This window comes from Sander vitreus, chromosome 3, assembly GCF_031162955.1.
Source record: "Sander vitreus isolate 19-12246 chromosome 3, sanVit1, whole genome shotgun sequence".
Lineage (NCBI taxonomy): Eukaryota > Metazoa > Chordata > Actinopteri > Perciformes > Percidae > Sander > Sander vitreus.
In genome coordinates, this window is record NC_135857.1 from 18,051,911 (window position 1) to 18,073,428 (window position 21,518).

The window sequence follows — 21,518 nt, forward strand, 5'->3', positions numbered from 1 at the left end:
AAAAGTGCATATACAAATGCAATTTCAACATGCAATCATAAACATTTACAATCGCTTTGAGCATTCGACATGGCTTTGTGCCATATTTGATTTTATCCCAAAGAATAAATGTATTGATCTTTTCACCTCCACATATCTCAACATCTTTTACCTTTAATTCTATATAAACTGCGGAGGCCTGCTAAAGTAGAAGAAACTCTTCATTATTTTTTCATGTTAGCACATTATCATTACATCTACATAGATTAAACTGCAGTTCACAGTGTGAAACCAAAATTATTTACAAAAAAACTACTAGTAAATTCTCCTTTACTACCCAGTGCACAGCGGAGACTGAAAGTAAACATTTCACAGATAACGGTGACAATGCAGGATGTGAATGCCCTTGTCTGCTGACGGTATAGTACATGTACAGCACTCCTCAGTCACTATAATAATGAAATAAAAGACAAGATGTATTCTGTAATCTCAATGAGAAGTGTCCCAAATGCCTGAATTCCCCAAAATAATTGGGAATTTTTCCTCCTAGTTTTCTCAGTCTATGTCTACCTTTCATATGACAAGATTACAACCTTCATTTTGCATTTCAGAAGTCTTCTTGATATGCCAGTACCTCTACATTTCTTTAAGACCCTCTTCGGAAGGTATTGTTCTTTGTTGCAGTGAGTACGAGGTAAAAGCATAAAGGACTTAACATTAGAACATGCACGAGGAAACTTGGCAACCAATCCACATACCACTTTGCAGCCTCCTAGGATCCACCAGTGGCGAAGCAACAAGGCTTTAATAAAACAGTGTTGCAGAATATTGTTGGCTCACACACTAGTGCCCTTTTCCCTGATGGTGGTGACTTTGAGCATAAACCTTCTGGTGCTCCGGCGGTAGCGTGGCTGGGTGAAGTAGAATAGAATCGGGTCCAGAAAGCTGTTCATGCTGGCAAACGGCCTGGTGCTTTTATAGATGATTGAGAACAAGTTTCTGGTCGTGCAGGGCGCATCAGGCAGAGTACGCACCACCAGGTACATGGTCTTGGTGAGGTGAAACGGCAGGAAGCTTATGCAGAACACCACCGCCACCACAATAATCATCCTTACCGCCTTTTCCCGTTTCTCCCCGGTCGCCATGGAGACACCCTGGTAGGAGAATGGGCGGCAGAGGATCTGGGCCATCCGACAGTAGCACACCATCACCCCCATGAAAGGCAACAAGAAGCCGAGGCAGGTCAGCGCTATGCCGTAAGGATAATAGTCCACTGAATTCTTTGGCGTACTTAAATCATAACACACCGTGGTGTTTCGCTGGATTCCTGTCGCAGCAAAGTGAAACGTTGGCGCGCACAGGGCGATGACGACCAGCCACACCCCTCCACAGATATACCACGCCGACCTGCGACCACCTTGCTTGTGCCACATCGCCATAGGATGGCAAATGCCCACATAGCGCTGCACACTGATGCAGGTGAGGAAGAGGATGCTGCCATGCAGATTACTAAAACAGGAAAAAGGAAATACTGTTATTCTTATCTAAAAACTGTAAATCTTATTAGGCTGGTTTCTTCTGTACTGTGTTGTGAGAAAGACTAAAAGTGTTCTTATTTAACTGGAAAGTAAAAAAAAAAAAAATGATGGAATGCTTTTAACACACAGTTGTACACAGAGACAATTAGCCAGTATTCAGTCAAATATCTCACCTGTAGAACTGAAACCTGACCAATTTACAGGCAAACTCCCCAAAGGGCCAGTAGTCATGACTGCCGTAGTTGTAGATGAGCAAGGGAAGGGACATCACATATAGGAAGTCAGCAATGGCCAAGTTGAGCATATATATGTTGTTTTTGGACAGATTGGGCCGAGTCCTCCATATCTTTAGTATGACAGCAGCATTGAGAGGAAGTCCGAGCAAGAAGACAAAAGTGTACACAGCGGGGAGTAAAATACGTTTAAAGTCTTCCTTATAGGTGCAGCGAAGGATGTCTAACCCGCTGGTGTTGCTGACGTTGCGGACACTGCCGATGAAGCCGTCTGCTGCGTATGGCTCCGTAGGCCATACGTTGGTAGAGAAGAAGTCCAAAGGGAAGGTTTTCAAGATGAGGGTGTCAGTCGAGGAGTTGACAGAATGTGGCATCTTCACATCCTGGAGGAGACACAGCGAGTCATGAGGGGGTTGTTTACTTTGACAATAATGTCAATATTTTAACTGACAAAAAAAACAAAACGAGTGATTATGTGTATATGCACAAAAACAAATGGGATTTTGCACATTCTATTGGCAATATTAACATTACAAAACAGGAGAAATTCCCACTCAAAATAAAATGTGTATGGATGTTAAAGCACACACTGTACAAACCACACATTACACCAGTTTTACCTTAAACAAATAACACTTAAAAGGATAAGGTATTTTTTATTTGTCTATTTAACATTGACATTAAGTTATATCTTTATATGTTTATATAAAAATGGACAATACAGATAAACATTGTTACAATGGAGGAAGTAATGCAGCACATGTAATGTATATACAGGGCATTTAGCTGAAGCAAGATGCTGTTCGTGGTTGGGCTTTTAAATTCCGGTCAAATCAAATCATAAAGCAAACAGATTTAGCATGAAATTGACACACTGTGTGCATGTGTATATGTGTGTATCTATGTATTTTACATGCTTGTGTATGCATTAAAAATATATATATATTTTTTGCTTTTCAGTGACTGCATTCAGGTGTTCAGACAGAGAGAGAAAGTCTCCACCAGAGGACACAAGAGATTACTGTTTGTTTGATTTTGCCATCAAGATCTGCAACATCACAGGAAAGCAGTCGTCTTGAGCCCCGTCAACACTGGACTTTTCCTATAATAATTATTTTACTGAAATGAAAGTACATAAGCAGTAGCAATCAAATATAGTTATAGTAGTAAATGTACTCATTGTAAAGATTTTTTTTTTTTTTTTTTAATCTCCCCAGGCCTCTTAAAGTTATTCTATATCCTATATCTAACTACAGAAAGTCTAACGGAAGGAATATCTGTCTGTGTGTGAGTGTGTATGTTCGCCTTCCGGATTTCTGTGATTGGAATATCTGGAGAACCGTTCATCTTATGTACTGTATTTGACACTTGGCGGGTGCATTGCTGGGTACCCAAAAGAGCTGGGCGATTTTTGACCAAATACCTCGATATCGAAGCAATATTATAGGGTTGACAATTGGTGCTTTCAGAAACTTTTTACACAATGAGATTTTTGATAAATAATCACCAAGACTTGCACACATGTCGAATTTGGTGAAGGTTGGACACATTAATAAATTGTGAATAAAAATTAGCGAGCACACAGTAAAGGTTGGGGGGGAGTATGTCTTCTGCAGCAGGCTAAAATGCCTATTTGGAAATGAATACCTCCGCTAAGTGTATTTCACTGTGTGTATGTTTCTGGCCTAAACATGCTGGATATATTAATGTTATAACTGAACTCTTCTTCACTTCCCTCCACGAGCACGAGCGGATATCCTACAGGAACATCCTCACTCAAATTGTGTAAGTTTACTAATTTATAACATTAATGTTACCGCCAGCAAAATAACTCCCCTAATTAGATCTACGTTTTAACGTTACTTTATAACCATCAAGCGACCAAGCCTGCTTGGAAATGAATACCTCTGCAGCAGTGTTAATTACGTTACACCTGTGCTCGTTGTTACAAGGTGGTCACTATGTATTTAGTAGGAGTACTAGTAGTGCTAAATTACTAGATAATACTGCAAAATCCTGGCCTAGCCAACCAGCCCATTAGATTATAATAATTGAATCCTTGTATCACTTTATAACTGTGGAAGCCGGAAAGCTGCAAGTTTTGAAATGAAAACCACTGCAGACTGTCTGGTGGTCTCCCACTCACAACTTACACTGTCTGGAACAGGTTGTTATACTCAGAGATTAATCAACATCTTAGTTACTGCTCCCACCACCAACATCAATCATATCCATTACCTTCATGGCAGCATGTGGGCGAGTAAGTGATTGTCTTAGCTATGTGTGTTAGCATACATATGCAGTGTTTTGTTAAACTGCTAAAAAAATAAAAGTGTGAGTCTGTAAGAAGTTTTTTAAGTTAAGTAACAGCTTGTTGTGAGCAACAGTGACGCATCATTTCATAATTCCTGGAAAAGTAATTCGAAGGAAGAGGAGGAAGCAAAGTGCCAGCAGACCATACAAACATTTCACTACGTTGAACCAATGAGCAGGCACAGAGGAGTAACAAAGGTTTTGGAAAGTGCACCGCAGTTGGCTTTATTTGCTGAGGACTCATTTTTATAGTGTAATTCTGATTTTTTTTGATTTGTCGACTAGCCCTTTTCAAGAAAGGCCTTGAGACCAATTCCTCAGCTATCTTAAAGCCCAGGGACTCAAATCAATAAGCTTTCTGAAAACACTGCACTTTAGAAAGTGATGTCTGATTAACTCCGTAAATCACACTGTCAAAAATGCAGTATATTTTATTTATTTATTTAGGGGGAGGAGGGGGGAGGCTCTTGTTTAGACTGAAGGTGCCGCTTATGGTCAGCGCTCATGTTTAGGCATGCCTTTAGTCAGCCTTACCTCCAGGGATAAGATGTATATAATGAACACTTTTTGTCTGACTTTGATATTAAAACTGCAATCCATACTGTAACTTTTCACATGCGCAGCCAAAGGTGATGGTGCCTCCTGTTTGTGAGATTGTGTCACTTTGTGGTTGTTGGAATTCATAATGTTGGCAATGCATATGCAGTTAAAGTGTCAAAGAGCGAACAACAACATGAAACCAAACGTGTCATTTACTTTACTAAAAAACTAAACAGGTCACTGGCAGGTCTCCTTTGTGTAGTATTACACTGTACAGTTTTCTACAATACAGAGGAGGGAAAAAAGAAAAAATGAACTCATTCTGGATACTACAAGCCCTAGCAAGCAAATCATTGATCTACAAAGCAAAGCAGGAATAACAGATGAGATCTGCCAACTGAAACACGCACAGCTCTGATTCCCATATTGAATATCTGCCCCTCATTAGGACTGCCACTGTGGTGCAGATCATCATATACTGTATCACTGGAGGAAGATATTGTTCACAAGAATTAATGAACTGTTGAGTGTCAATTTCTTTTTAAATTAATAAGGGAAAACAGTCAAACTGAAATGTAAACCTCTTCCTGAGATATCTTATCTGTTCAAAACATGTTTTGCTTAGTTTAGATTGATATGAATGAGTGCAGTTGATGAGCCATATTTGATCACTGGCTTTTATGATTAATCCCTAATGGGTTTTAAGTTCGTAATTGTTCGGCTGATAGTCAAACCACAGATTGAAAAGGAACAATGCAAATTCCGTCCTGGTTGTGGAACAACGGACCAGCTCTTCACTTTCGCAAGGATCCTGGAGGATCTCCATCCACGTATGGAGAAGGTGTATGATTGGGTCCCCCAGGAGACATTGTGGGAGTTGCTGAGGGAGTATGGGGTGAGGGGGGCCCTTCTCAGGGCGATCCAATCCCTGTACAACCAAAACGAGAGATGTGTCCGGGTTCTCGGCAGTAAGTTGGACTCGTTCCAGGTGAGGGTTGGCCTCCGCCAGGGCTGCGCTTTGTCACCAATCCTATTTGTGATATTAATGGACAGGATATCAAAGCATAGTCGTGGTGGGGATCTCATCACTGCTTTTTGCAGATTATGTGGTCTTGATGGCATCATAGGTCCGTGACCTTCAGCACTCACTGGATCGGTTCGCAGCCGAGTGTGAAGCGGCTGGAATGAGGATCAGCAACTCTAAATCTAAAGGGCCATAGTTCTCAGCAGGAAACCGATGGAGTGCCTACTCCAGGTAGGGAATGAGTTCAGAAGGCAAAGCTCTCGACCTACCGGTCAATTTTCGTTCCTACCCTGACCTATGGCCATCAACGCTGGGTCATGACCGAAAGAACGAAATCCAGGGTACAAGCGGCCGAAATGGTTCCTGAGGAGGGTGGCTAGCGTCTGCCTTAGAGATCATCGTGAGGAACTCTGAGTAGAGCCGCTGCTCCTTTGCGTCGAAAGGAGCCAGTTGAGGTGGGCGCCTCCCTAGGGAGGTGTTCCAGGACTAGGTGGAGAGACTATATTGATGTATAAGTATTAGGGCTGTCAAACGATTACATTTTCTTAATCGCGATTAATCGTTGAATTTCTATAGTTAAATCGGGATTAATCACATGTTTTATCACGATTAAAATTCTATTATTTTGCATTTCAGAACTGTACTGTACTTTCAGAAGTACATATTAACAATGGAAAGCCATTCTTACCAGTGTATCTTGACTGGGAATCAAATGAATGCAAAGAAAATGACTTTATGAACTTGATTTTAAGATTTGTATTTGTTTATTATATATTTAATCTAGTCACACATTTGAATTTAACAACTTTGAATGCACCACGAGGCTGTAAATTACCAGTTTCATTGAACGCACCGTCTGTGTTTTTCCAACAGCAGCTGCAGATTGTTACATACCGGTGTCAGTCACACTTTACACCGTTTAGCGTTAGCTGTCAGCATTGTAACCGTGTTTAATCCAGCTACTAGCTAGCGGTAGGCTAACGTTAGCTGCTGTCGAGTGTAGTGTTAACTAGCTAGTGGTAGGCTAACGTTAGCTGCTGTCGAGTGTAGTGTTAACTAGCTAGTGGTAGGCTAACGTTAGCTGCTGTCGAGTGTAGTGTTAACTTGCGTCATGTGCAGCGATGTTTCTGTTGCCTGTAACGTCTGTTTCAGAGCATCAGAGAGACACCAAAATCCGCTTTGCTATTCCTGCAGCAGGATGTGTTACGAGGAAGTACGGCAAAATAGTAGCCTGTTAGGAATGACGCAAAGCCGAGTGAAGTGAAAATAAATTAATAAATGGCGGCATGCGATTACTACGATTAAAAAAAATGAACGCATCGCGATTAACGCGTTAATGCTGACAGCCCTAATAAGTATAAATAAATATTGCTCTTCTAAAAACAAGGCAAATAATTTTAAATGACAACGGTTTACAAGTGTACGGGTTAAGACTATTTTTTGGCAAGATTTACCTGATGGTCTAAACGTTGTATTTTTGTAAATATATTATTGCTTGCGTAATGGTCAGTGTGCGGGACTTTCTCTAAGCTTCTGATCTGCTACTTTTGATCATATCCTACGCATCTGCCCGACAAAAGAGCTGTGCAAAAAAGCTTTCCTACGTGGCAAGATTCTCTAAACATCAAAATGAAAGTATGAAATGAAGTCATTTCAAGCCACGTTTACTCCATCGCGGCGTTTACAGCAAATACTAATTAAAAACATTGCTCACCGACCTTTGCAGGAATTCATTTGACTAGATCATTATGGGTGTGAAGGAGTCATCTACTTTTGCTCTATGAAACAGTGCAGCTTTTTCTGCCCACATAGTTGTAGTGTTTTTGGTAGGTTTCCTGAAACTGTGGGAAAACAGACATCTGAAAGCTTTAAAGCTGTTACAGTTATACCACCTTTAGAGAAAAATCATGTGATTATAATGCAATAGTTTTTATTCTCAGTTTAGAAAAAAATCCATTTCATATATAAAAAAAAAAAATGTATATATTACCATAAACTTAAACTGTTTCTTGGATAAAGTGGAGCTCTCCTAGTGGGCAACCATTGCCAGTACTGTACAGTACTTCTGTAAATGTTACAATGAGCAGGTTAAAGATCACCTCACTGCATGGCAATAAATATAGCCATTCATTAAGTAATGTGGTCAAAGGTAACACCGCTCTTCCATGCTGCATTTACTGGTACATCTGATCATCTGTAAAAATCTGTTTACCCTTAAAAGCATCGTACTGTATTCGTCCACAGCCGAAAAGCTTATTGGAGAATGCGGGCATCGATCCCGCTACCTCTCGCTTGCGCTTGCTGAATCCCGTCAACTTCGCTAAAGTCAGCCCATTATTAGCCAATCATGTTTCTCCCCTGTGGCTTACTTTTGACCAATCAAGTTTCTCCCCTGTGTGGCTGACTTTTTCAGCGTTCGGTTCTCCCGCTTTTCTTATCAATGACAGCGACCGCGTACTGGCCAGTCGCATTGGTGTTGTTTTCATGGTTTTTATCCATTTATCAATCATAAGGTAAGATATGCTTTTTTTAGACGTGATGTACCACTATCGGACACATTGCCATTGCAGATAGCTTGTAAACGGTAGCATTAGCAGCCAGTATCGTTAAATCCATTCATGTGAATGATGACAGATCCAACCGGCTTTTCTGCGTCAGAAACATTTGGCTGACAGATCAGATACCAACTAATGAATGAACATCATCTTATTTGTGCTTTTTTCTCGTTTTGATGTGATAATGTGCCGTTTCTGGGAAGTAATGTTGATATGTTGCCAAAGCTAGCATCGCTAGAGTCGTTAGCTTGCCAAGCCACCAAGAAGGCTGGAGGCTGGAGTTCTGTTGGCAGAACAGAGAGCAGCAAAATATTTTTTTAACTGTGTTTTGCTTGTATATATTGTATATGTGTGCTTGCGTGTCCTTTGAGCTCAGACTTAAACTCTGCCTTAAATGAACAATTGACATACAGTATCTGACTGTCCACAGACATCAAACTGTACATTTCATTTGTCCAGTAGTTACGAGATCAAAGGTCAACATGTGTGGAGGAGCGTTTCTGTTCCTTGTTTCTGCAGTAGCTGAATGGATGTTTGGAAACTGTTTTGCAGACTCAGCTGCTGGTTCACTATTCACCGTAACTGTGAGATGTTGAGTTAAAAATTATGTGTTCTCAAACCTTAGAAACCTTCAGCAGAGAATACAAACTGAGTTTACATAAAACTCTCAGGACCAAACTTCATAGGGAAAACTGCTGAGTTTAACAGACTCCCTGAATGTATAGACACTGTCATTGATGTACTATTGTAAATATGAGTACTTTGTAGTGTACATACTTCTTTTGCGCAGCGAGCGCTCTACCATTTGAGCTAATTCCCCTGCACGCTATACAGAACCACCCAATGACATGTAATTTAGCAGTACACACCCACAGTCCTGCCCACAAGAGTAATGTTACCAGTCAGTGACAGTGACGCTGCCTCAGTCTACACTATTTCTCTCTCCCTCTCTTTTACACATGCTTTGACAAGAGAGACAGGTTGCTGCATACTCTGCCCTCAGGCCTGCCAAAAGCTAAGAGCTAAAGGTGGCGCAAGATTATTTATAAACCACGATTGCAAGAATGTGACTGCAACTCAAGACAAATATAGGAGATTAACATATCTAACATAAGCCCGACAGGGGTTGTAAATCAAACACCACGCATAAAGTTCGAATGCTTATTCAGCATGTGGATTTGGTACCGTCAGGACTTTGAACCCTGGTTAAGGTAATATGAGTCAACAGAGTATTTCAACATTCAACATCAAGCTCTGATTAATCCCTTAAATGCTAGACACAGCTAGTAACTAGCAGCTGAACATTTATTGTGCAAGCACAAAGAAATTGCTTGTGTCAGCCTCAAATTGTGCACTGTATTAAAAGGACTTTACACATATTTACAAACAATAAAATAAGGTGCAAATGAGATAAGAGAGAATAAATATCAGCGCTAAAAAGTACAGAATCTAAGCAATATAAGGCAAAAGATAAAGGCAATTAGAGCTCGGCAATATGGATAAAATATCACCATTTTTTGGACCAAATACCTCAATATCAATATTGCGGTGATATTGTAGGGTTGACATTTGGTGGTTTCGCAACATATTTACACAATGAGATTTTTGATAGATAATCAACGTGCATATAATGACTAAGCAGGTAAAGGCAAATAATAGAACAGTCTGGTAAGTTCAGAAAATGACATCACTTTACTGTAATGTAGGCTTTTCAAACCAGGAAAAGACAACACTAGTGTCATATTACGACAAAGACAGAGACATGGTCTCGCATGTGCAAAACATGCATGCACACGTCAGCACACAACCATACACATCCTCTTTACTGAGATAAACAACAAACATTATTTAATTTTTTCCAACAAAGACAGATGCAGCTGCAATGGAAAAACACACACACAACTGCCTTTGTCTTAATTAGGAAAAAAAACACCTATCATCTTGGCAAATATGTTGCAGGCTAATACGAGTCGTTCAATCGTGAGGACAGGCACTATGGCCAGTACATGGGAGACATTTGACACCAATCAGCTGCACCATAAATAGACACATGGGTGATGAGGAAGGCTGGTGTTCAATGCGCGCACGCGCGCACACACACACACACACACACACACACACACACACACACACACACACGAGAATAAACCAATTGCTTGTTGCATATGACCCAACTGCAATCAGTCAACGGTCCTCATAAACAACTATCAAACTCTCCTCAGAAAGCACAGGCTGTCTCTCAAATAGGAAGCAAGCAACCCAAACATTTCAACTAAACCTCCCCTTTTGTGGTATTCTCTGAAACATTACACATTTCCATTGATTTCCACAGAAGACGTTTTAGGTACAAATATGGACAATATTTACATGGCTAAAAGGGCTTTTGCAGGAATCTCCTAGAAGAGCTCCTTCTGGCAGACCCACACCAATAGCCAGTTACTTCTAGTCCAGTGAAAATGAGATGGACAGGAGCGTCTAAAGTAAAATGGATCACACACACAAGACAATACACAGCGCTCCGCTGGTAATAATTTGTCATAACTTGTGGACAAAAACGTGTTGATGCTCGTTGCTGTAAGGATTTGGACAGAGGATTCCATCAGGCGTGTAAAGACTGAGACAGCAGCTCAGGCTGGTCTCTGTGTGATATCAAGGCGTTGCCACACACAGGGGGGGGGAAGTGAATGCAGCTCCGATGAAACAATGTAAAATCAGAGACAGGACAGTAGGGCATCTGGCACTGCAACCTTCTAGGTTCCTTTGAGCACTTCATTCAGCTTTGCTTTGCTCTAACAGCTCAATAGCTAGCAAATAATATATCCATTCTGCTAAAATCATTTTCAGCCAACACAGAGGTAATTTTGTTAGCCTGGTTCCAGATTTCTGAATCGCCATTCACATCTCAGATTTATTCAGAGAAGCAAACGACCAATCAGAGTTTAGTAGGCAGGATTAAGATTAAGGATGTCGTCCTTCTGCATAGATAGCTAGCATCCCAACTACTTCAAAGAAAAATTGTGACAGAATAATGGCGATAAGAGCGGATGAGATCAACCACAGCTGTACAACTTGTAAGCCGACTTACAGAAATTTTAATTGTATCTGTGGCTTCTTAAAAAAAACAACCCCTATGTTGTACATGCCAATGGTACAACTGTACGTACAAGTAAAGTTGAATTAATCTAAATTAACAAAATTGCTTTAGGCTAACCTGTTGTGGGAGAACAACTTCCCTACTCTTAATGTCTCCAACAAAGCACTGAAATGTAAATTGTTTCTGTTTTGCCATCAGCAAGCACAACATCATGCGTATTTGAATCGCTGAACGATTTAGGAGATGTTCAATAGCCTGACAAACAGCACTGGTAAGGAACAACAAAATGACAATGAACGATATAGTGAGTATGTAAAAGGTGTCAGACCCACTGGTATCTTTTGCCATTTCATTGGGTTTGGACCCTCCCTTTTAAGCGCCCTTTATTGCAAAATTCTTGCTGTTTGTATTACATTGGAGATCAGTTACCAAGATTTAGTCCACTTCTGACAATCTTTGAGAAAATAATGCGCTTCAGTGAAGTTTAATGAAAATGGCATCTCTGTAGCACACTGTGTGAACCTGAAATAATTTCTCTCCTCCTTTCACAATAATATCAGAACCATACAATTGAAATGCCAACTGGTGAATTCAATGTTTGAAGGGGGGAAAAGTCAAGGTCTGGCTGAAAAAAGGGGCCTATTGAGGAGTGAAGAAGGACTACATTGTTTCAGGAAAGACCTGATTACCCACAATCCCCTGGCTGTCACTGGGTGATGGGAGCTTTGTGTGAGCCCTTCAAACATACCTTTGGAGAAACACACACACACACACACACACACACACACACACGCACACACACCCCTCCAATCTTCAGAAAAATGGCAGTCATCATCATTAACCATCATCATTGCCATACTGATTACTGCTGTTATATTTCGTGAGGGACGACAACGCACGCACGCACACACACACACACACACACACACACACACACACAATGTCCAGTCCAATTTCATCTCTTTCATTTCTGTCCTTTACACTGCTGACAATAAGGTCATGTTGATAATGCACAAATATTTTCAACTTGTGTTGCTGCCCAGGCACTTGTTTTTGCTCTTGAACGGTAATCATTATTGGTACCTTTTAATGTTGATAGAAAAACATGTTTTTTTTCCAAACACAGGCTGCTGCAAGCTGTAACAGCTTGATGCACACCTCTGGTGAGACAAAAAGCTTACCAGAGTGGCAAGTAGTAGTTAGCCGGTGCCCTGTGGTGACTGTTGTCATGGGTTTGTGGTGCAGAGGGTATGTGAATGCAGCTCTGGTAAAAGCAGAGTCAGTAAAGCATAAAATACAGGAGACAGGACAAAAAGAAAATAAATGTCTCTACTGACTGATTCCCCAATGCATCTCTGACAATCTTGGAGAATTATACAGTGTTTAACATAAAATCTGGTTAGTCTAAATGCTACTCAGACCAGAGAAGTCAGATTTTATCTTGGCTCATTCGTATTAAATTGCCAAATTTAAGAAGACATTTGGCTGGCATGTATTGGATGGCTGCCATAATAAAAAGGCTGAGCTTTTGATTATATACTTAGGGAGATAATACTGGGCAGTTAACTTTGTCCTATAAACAACCATGGCTGTTTTCCCTCTCTCTACCTCTCTATCACCTCCCTATCTCTGTCTGTGTGTCTCTAATGGCCCTGACACACCAACCCGATAAATCGGCCATCGGACAGTCCGGCGAGGTCAGTGACTCGAGTCGGTTCGGTATGTTATGTGCCGTTGTCCGTCGGAGGAGCTGTCGACCTTCATTTGGGCTGACCTGACTTGCTGTGTCGGAGGGCGGGCAGTCGGACTCAATGACCAATCTGATTGGCGGAGAGCTAACCCGGAAATAACGAGTGGGATGAGCGTGACTACAGTCTCTCAAAATCTGACGAAAATCTTTTAAACTGACCTTTGTCGACCTGAAATGAAGACAGATTCAGCAACTGCACGGCCTACTTCTCGCTTAAAATGTTTTCAGAAACACGTTTCGGTGAACTATCGTAGAAAGATCGTATTCTGAACAAAGTCGCCATTATGCCCGGTTGAAAAATCCGGGAGCAGCCAGACCCACGTGACGTGCTCGTCCAATCAGCTGCCGGTTTTCATTTTTTGGGGCGACAATACAGATAAGCGCCGCCTGCTGTTATGGAGACCTATTACATCACGCTCACGCGCAGAACGTACGCTCAAGTCGGCGTCGCTTCGGTGTTTTCCGAGGTCCAAAAAGTGCCTCGGGGAGCCGACTGATCAGTCTTTTCTGCCAACGGTTGGCTGTTGGTGTGTCAGGGGCTTTAACCAGTGTTATATTAGTCTCTTCCCAGTCAGACAGACAAAATACCTCCAGAAGCCTGACCATTGCCTGGCAGAAAGGAATCTTTACTAAAATCACAATCACCATGCCAAAGCTTGATGGCGAGTTTGCCAGGTCTTCACACAAAACAGCCCATCCAAATGATTCCTTGTTATTACGTCTGTGATGTGACAACTTGTTTTTACTGGAATTGGGTACAATTCCCTTGCTGCTAAAGAAAGTATTGAGAAAACAGTGTGACATATAAAAATGTGTTGCAAAAATCTTACATCTGTATTTTTTCCACTGGCGTGATCAACAGCAGAGATGATGTAACGACTGAAGGGATGAAAATTATGTGCACGCAGAACTGAAACAAATATCCAAATGACAGGAAAATTGGAAATGTAATTTTTCAAGCAATAATGCAACAGAATTTACCAATTTCCCACTTCTCAATTATAAGGATTTGCTGTTTTCTTGTTGGTCTTATGTGACAGTAAACTGCACATTTAGAGGTTTTAGACTGCTGGTCGAACAAATCACAACATTTGAAGACGTCACTTTTGCCTCTGGAAACTGGGATGGCTATTTTTTCATACCTTCGATCATCTCCAATTCAATGTAACATAAAAAAAAGTCTAAAACATATTTATCAAGTCAAGATTTGTGAATATTAACAAACTTCTGCAAACAAGACATTATTTAAATTTTCCATCTGTGATGTCAAAAAGTAATGTTTTCTCTCAAGCCGAAAAAAAACCGCAAACCAAATTCATGGAAAGAGTGGAAGTTTCCCACCATCATTTTATGGCCTCATATGTTTTGGTTTGAGATTTTGGCCTCAATAATTACAATTATCTTTTGGCTTCATTTTCATTGTGATGGTTCTGCAAAACCTCACACTATACAGTATGTTCTGCAAGTTTCACATAGATGCTGTCACAAATACGTACACCTGGAATAGTATGTGCACAGTAAAAATACTGAGGCAAGCCACTGTGCAGCCTGCATCAGATTAGTTTCTTGGGTTGTTTCTTTAATTTCCCAGATTTAGAGAAAACAGGAAAGAGATGCAACGAATCTCATTTACAGCAAGGGGGCTCTTATCAGAAATACAAGAGACAAATCTTCCTCCACCATAACATAAACTTTACATTTGCTGTCTTTTTGGGACGTTTCAGTGATTTGTTTCAGTACCTAATCGTCCTACTGTTTAGTGTATCTGGTTCATTCCGTTCAGTGTAAGTTCCCAAAACATTACCTGGCTGTAGTAGGCTTATACTTAAATAATAGATGTAGGAAGGAGTCAGATGTCACCAAAAAACTATAAAAAGGAGATAGCTAGAGCAGATATGATAAGACTGGTATAGCTAAGTAACTCAGCCACGCTAAGCCCCAATGGGAATATGAAGTTGTCATTTGTTTGATTCAAATGCCTTAGCTAGATATTTTTCATTTCAAAGTCAGAAAAGAGGCAATAAAACTGTAAATAAATACAACTTACCCTGAATGACAGCAACGACAACAAAATGAAGTGTTGATGAAGTGTTGATGAACATCAAGTTGGCGACTCCATGGTAGCCTACAAGATTCGTCCTGCGTCTTTCCTCTCCTCTGCAACAAGACAAGTTCAGCGTGGTGGGAAAAACGTTGCGGAAACAAATAAATCACTATGAAGCTGTTTTTATTCAACAAACACCGAGTAAAAGTGTGGTTTAAACTCGCCGCTTCTCTGTCTCCGGACCTACCTGCTGTGACTTCGGCTGAGGCACACACGCTTCACACACTGTTGCTACTACTACTGCTGCTGCTGCTGCACAACGGCGCGCGCTACACAGGGGCCACGCACGCGCAGGGCAAATGGAATGATTCAAAATGAATGTCTATGAGCTTTTATTGTATCAAAACAATCACCACTTGTTTATGAATGCTAGGCAGGTGTACTAGCCTGTCTCAAACATAGTTCCGGTCAACTGTTTGATCACTGTTCTAAATCAAGGCGCTTGGACTAGTAAACCGCAAGTAATATTGGCAACAGTGTATGCCTCATGCCAGTTTAGTCAATGTTGAAATCGAGGGTTAAAATGACTTATAACAAACTTCAAAAAGTAAATGAATACTTTGAATAGTTTTTCCCCCTTTGGCAAGTGGCCATTGTATAAGCAGGGTAATACCTAGGATTCAATTAAATATTGAGGTCATGAGCATTGACATTAAACATTGACAGCTTTTGGCAAAGCATCACTGAGTAACAGCTGGCTTTCATGTGTCACAGTGTCTCTTCTCGTTGGGATTTTATGAGACTTTTATTGTGCTACTCTTATTTGATTTGGGAACATTGCGGTTTCCTGTTCAGCCTCCGGTTTCAATCAGAGTGTATCTGATAAGATGTAGCCACAACAGAGACATACAAATTTGGGATGCCGCAGAACAACTCACCTGCTATAGCTTCCAGTAAACATCACAAAGCACTAATAATTCATTGATTACTAATTGATGTCAGTTTTGTTTAACTAAATAGGTGTGCATGGAAACAGTTGTGGCTGTTGCCTCGTGTGCCTTTTGTTCCTTCAGATTTGCAGTAGCCTACTTAATGAATGTTTTTGAAAAATAACTTGATATGTGTGGTGTGTTTTAGATATTTCAATTTTGAGTACCCATGTTAAAGCAGTGGTGAAGTACATAATATACAGATAAGAAACAGCAGGCCAACCGGTGTATTTATGAAGTAATGGTTGTGCTTTAGATCCCATCTGGTGATTGCAGTTAGAGACCTGAGGTCTGAAGGAAACCACTGTTGTCCAATGGCTGTGTTTTCAAACTACATTAAATACTGTAGTTTATTATGTTCTCTTGCTTTTGTTTTGTCAGTGCTGTGGCCATTGAGTCACAGCCACATGGCCTCACTCTTACTCCCAATGAGTCTGCCCTTCATAGTCTAATCATCTATTTTTAACAAACTTGTCAATATCAGATGTTACTAAAAGGAGGACAACTGGTCTGTTATCATGTTGTTATTGAGCAATCCCCTCTTTATTTAATTTATATCTTAATGAGTGTGAATGATTGATTTGAACAGACTCCACGCGCTGTAACTTTCAAATCCTAAACCTGGAGTATAAACGGAAAACCTTCCATAACAGAGAAAGACGTGAAAGAAAACCAACTGCTAATGTGGATTGAATCAAGTGTTGTTATAATATATTACATATTGTATTATATAAAGTGTGATTAACAAAGCCAAAAAACAAGTCCAAGTTTAGAGTGTGCGCTCGTGTGAAAGATGAAAGTATCCAGTATTGTGGTTATGAGTTTGAATTCAAGCTAAGTGTATTGTTCACAGGAATTAGCTGGGAAAGAGAGGAAAACAGGATGACTCATTCATTACATGTTATTTGCTTATACAGAAAACACTTGGCAAGAAAATTGGCTGCCATTACCTTCAACCACACACTGACATAACAGCACAAAACTGGTTGTTTTGCAACATCTGCATATAGGAATTTGTAGAATTTATAGAAACTTTGATAAAACTGAGGTGGCAACAATGTATTTCACAGTTGTAAAGATGTTATAATAAACAAAGAGTTCAATATTGTGTGATTTTAAGGCCAACTGTAGCAAACACAAAGCATGTACGAACAGTGAAAGATGACAAGGGGGTCAGATCTATCAATCTAAATGTCTAAATATCTAAATTATCTGCTGTCTTTCGGTCTTTCTGCCAATTATAGAGAAAATGAATTATGAAAGTGGATCCAACCTCTTTTTTCTGAATGAGCTCGTTTGTCATGTTGAAACAGAGACATGTGCAAACAGGGAAGCTAATGTTCTTTCAGTAACAAGTTGCTCAAAGCTTAATCAGCAAATTTGGTAATGATTCTTGGCCTTTCCGACCAAGTAGTTAATGTAGTTAGTAGGAATGTAGTTATAGGAGCAGTCCACTTCTAAATAGTTCTAACTACTCTCCCCCAAAACCGTTTTTTTTATTTGCATTCACAATGGCCAAGTGGCCATAGGAACTGACCTTTTGTTATTATAATCACAGCCATCTAACCACCACTATGCGGAAAAGGGAATGGACCCTGCCCTGAAGTAGGAGTTACAGGGACTGTGGCCAGAGGAACTTAATAATCCCCAAATTGGTCCAGTCGGAACAGGAGAAAAAAAAGGGTTCTAAAGTTAAGTTCTAGGAACTGCAAAAAATCCCTCCGGTCGGAAAGCGGCTATTGTGGAGCAGCGAAAGACTCTCTTTGAGCTTCATTCGTCATTTCAGTCCTCCACCCTTCTTTTTGGTTCTGCAATAGCACAGCTCAAAACGCTCGACAGTAACAAACGCATCCTCGTGAAGGGGAAACTGTGGGAGTGCACAAGTAAAAGGGTTAAATCCGGACCTAAATAAACAAAATTTGTATTTAGAATTTTATTTTGCACTGCTCACCATTGGGATGGTCTTAATGGCTGCAGAGTAACAGTTTCACTGCCGACAACCCAAAGCTGAACCAAATAGTCCTTGTATGTGTTTATGTTTCCCACAAAAGACTTGTATAGACTTGTGTAGACAAATAATCTGATTACCCTGACATACAGTACATGTACACCACTTGCGCTAACGCCTTCATTTCAAACTTGTGCATGAGTGGCTGTTTTCACACGCTATTATCATGTAAATGCAATCAGAGATGGAATGTTTTTACAACCTGCATCTGGTTTTTCCAGGCTGTCAACTGTCACTTGAACTTAAAATCCCTGAAATTACTGTCTACTGTCAGATCGAATTGTGTGTGATTATATGTCCAGCCAAAGTATGCCCAGTACTGTCTGAGAGAGGCCTCTACAGGATGTTATGATTTGCTTTTGATGAGTTGTCTGCTTGAAGAGCTGTGTGTATTTTGTTTGTGTCAGCTGAATATTAATATTCATATTAATATGCACTGACAGCTTAAACATGTATACATTGTACAGCACCCAGTCTAGTTTTTAACTATTAAAGATGAACCACAGTATATTAAATGGGAAACCTGGAGGGAAAAGACACTAACTTAATTTGAAAATAGTGTCAAAACCTTTCAGTTGTTATTACATATCAGGTGTGAATTTGCAGAATGTTGTATTCCTTCCTTCCTATTATCAGAAATAGGAAGTGAAAGTCTGAGCAGGTGGCACGGCTGTGTAAAAAAAGGCTATATGATGGGGAAACAGCATACTTACACAATTAAAACAACACATCACATAAAGATCACATGCTCTCCTATTGTGAAATGCATACTGCGATCGGACGCTGTTGACATAATAGCACAACGAATGTTTCTACACAAATACCAACTATAACAGACGCTGTGATTGAACGAAAGCTCAAGAGACTGGAAAACAAAATGCAGAGACAAAGCTGCAGATGCCCAGGTGCAGAAGAAGTTCAATATGGTGCTGTGAGGCCATGTGTTGCTGCATGCCTTGGCCTGCAGGATCCCGGTGGATGAATTAAATCATTAGTTACTCAATAATGAACCTCTGTGGCCACTGTCATTAACACTCACCTCAACTTCATCTGGCAATTCAAAACAACGAAATGCACTGATTTGGTTTTGGAACATTTTATACACTACTTTTGTATGTACTGCATTTTTTTATAATAGCCCCTTTTAGTATATGCCTTTACTCATGTATATGCTTTTATCTGAAAATCCTTATATATATATATATATAATGTTATTGTTGTACAGTGGATTTTACCATTTTAACACTTCATACCATATTGTCTCAACAGTGGCTGATGTTCAGCAGAAGTTATATAGTCTTGGCATTGATTAGAGCTCTGACAAGCCAGTGTGGAACTGGAAGGAATAAACAAGATGACTAGATAACAGGGAAAGGGCAGTGTACACGTAAATAAAAGAAGAAAATACTTCTTGAAACATCCACAACACACTGACAGCATTTTTTGTATTACTGTCAAAACAGACTGAATCTTCTAATCCGCATCGTAAGCAGCAACCACTATTGCCAGTGATAAAGATATGAGACTGTGTGTGTGTGTGTGTGTGTGTGTGTGTGTGTGTGTGTGTGTGTGTGTGTGTGTGTGTGTGTGTGTGTGTGTGTGTGTGCGCCAGTTTGTTCAGTAGTGCGTTTATCTGTGAGTGGTGGTTATTGCACAACCCGGTTTGGATGTCTGCTGATGGATGTAGGGAGAAGTGAAAAAGTGAGTGGTCTTTGCTGTCAGTCTTTTTCAGCCACTGAGGAAAAAATGCTTTCAGGTTCTTCTATTTAAACACAGACTCAACTTTCAGTCAGTGTCGGTGTCCTTACAGCAACCTATTCCACAAAGAAAAGCAAAGACTGCAACGTTGATGTCATGCTTTACCCCCAGGCCTGTACTACGAAGCGAGATTTGGCGTTAACGAGCTAACTTCAGGTTCAACCCAGGGTTTTCTGTACTACGAAGGTGGATCACTTGTGATCGGGTTCAATCGCCGTGGTAACTTATGCTGAACGCCTAACCTGGTCGGGAGCAGGTTATGTTGGAGATCAGAGATCAACTGATGTAAAAGCACCGCCTACTGACCAATCAATGCTCGATTGATAACGGCGTCACCGTTCTTAGAAGATCAGGCGGAGCTCGGTGCGCAGAGAGAGAGAGAGAGAGAGAGAGAGAGGGGGGGGGGGGGGGGGAGAGGGAGAGGGAGAAAGGTGTGCACACATACAAGTTAAAACATTTAGAGACCGACAACCCCGTTAGCATTCCCTGATGTGTATATTTATGAAATATATAGATTGTAATGGGAGGGGATTACATATCGGCTCGGCTTCTTGAGCCGTGTGTTGCCAATGCGCACATCAGTTTGAATTTTGTTTTTATATATTTGATTGGCTCTCACGATGGCTTCCCACTGCCAGGGTTGCAACTGAAATACTAGGCTAAAGCAACGACAGTTTATGGAAGTGCACAAGTGTAATTATGGTCAGATCTTGGTCCTGACTGATGGGGAAGTGATATTAATAAGCGTTGTGATTTACGCATCTACAGCGTCGGCTATTTTTTTTTTGCCAGCTTTCCTTCCTGTTTTAGGAAGCAGCGACTGTATTGCGTTTTGCCTGCAAAACCATGTCTGTTATTCATATTTATGTAGAATTATAATTTCTTCTTATGTAAAATATGCGGCTCTGGTAGATGTTTGCGATTGGTCGCGCTGTGCAAACACCGCCTCTTTTATGTGAACGCGCGCGCCGCTGGATTAGGAAACCCTGGGTTGACTGAACTGTAAATTGATAACCAGCGTCGTGATACAGTTTATGCGGGACCGCGGGTGTTAGTTTAGGTGAAGTCGGGTAACAAAGAAATCCAGGACATGTTGATCTCGCTTCGTAGTACAGGCCTCTGGTCGCTTGTTCTTGCTCTCCTGCAGGTTAGATGGAACAGTTCACTAACACCTCCAGCCACTATAAAAGTCATTACATCAGCCCCCTTCGGATACTCTCTCCATTGACAATAAAGTCATTTCTTTGTGACGTTTTTTTTTTTCTTCCGTACAGTTATAATCTTAAATGTGTCTTGTGGAGTTTTCTTGTAAACACGTTTACATTACAGTGCTTTTCACTAAAACACATTGTTGGTATCCTCATAACGTTTGCAAAAAAACAACTTGGAGTCTTCTTTACTGCCTTTGGAGGAGGCATTGCTTGAGTCGAAAACTCAACATAAAAAAAAAAAAAAAAATGGGGCATCAGTTTAGATTAAAAGTCAATTCTAGACCTTGAAAACAGTTGACAAAGAAATCTCACCACAAATTATACACTAATCATCTATGAAGCCACTCCAGCTTTTTTTCCCCATCAATACAGACTTTGTCTTTCTGGATAGCTATACAAATACAATTTAAGTTCACAAATCAAAAGTGAGCCTTACATTTTTGCAGGAATGTGTGTGAATCCTAGTCTAGAAATCTAGACGC

At 40.5% G+C, this 21,518-nt stretch overlaps 1 protein-coding gene across 2 annotated transcripts; it reads right to left on the bottom strand.

Annotated features, from left to right (window-relative positions):
• Positions 1-135: 135 nt before the first annotated feature.
• On the bottom strand, positions 136-15,386 carry p2ry6 (pyrimidinergic receptor P2Y6). Of its 2 annotated transcripts, XM_078246331.1 has the most exons (5): positions 15,318-15,386; positions 15,074-15,183; positions 13,857-13,936; positions 1,691-2,133; positions 136-1,488 (listed from the first exon to the last, which is right to left on the bottom strand). In XM_078246331.1, the coding sequence occupies exons 2-5, from the start codon at positions 15,126-15,128 to the stop codon at positions 816-818; spliced, it is 1,251 nt and encodes a 416-aa protein (XP_078102457.1). In that variant the 5' UTR covers positions 15,129-15,183; positions 15,318-15,386; the 3' UTR covers positions 136-815. The 2 variants fall into 2 exon arrangements, with proteins under 2 accessions (XP_078102457.1, XP_078102458.1); XM_078246332.1 differs by lacking the exons at positions 13,857-13,936; positions 15,318-15,386 and having other exon boundaries at positions 15,074-15,163.
• Between the last annotated feature and the right edge of the window lie 6,132 nt (positions 15,387-21,518).

Coding starts and splice junctions, on each gene's coding strand:
- p2ry6 (XM_078246331.1), bottom strand. CDS start 15,128: ATGTTCATCAACACTTCATCAACACTTCATTTTGTTGTCGTTGCTGTC. Junction 2,134..13,856: donor CCAGTGGAAAAAATACAGAT/GTAAGATTTTTG, acceptor TGTCTCCTCCAG/GATGTGAAGATGCCACATTC. Junction 1,489..1,690: donor GTCAGGTTTCAGTTCTACAG/GTGAGATATTTG, acceptor TTCCTGTTTTAG/TAATCTGCATGGCAGCATCC.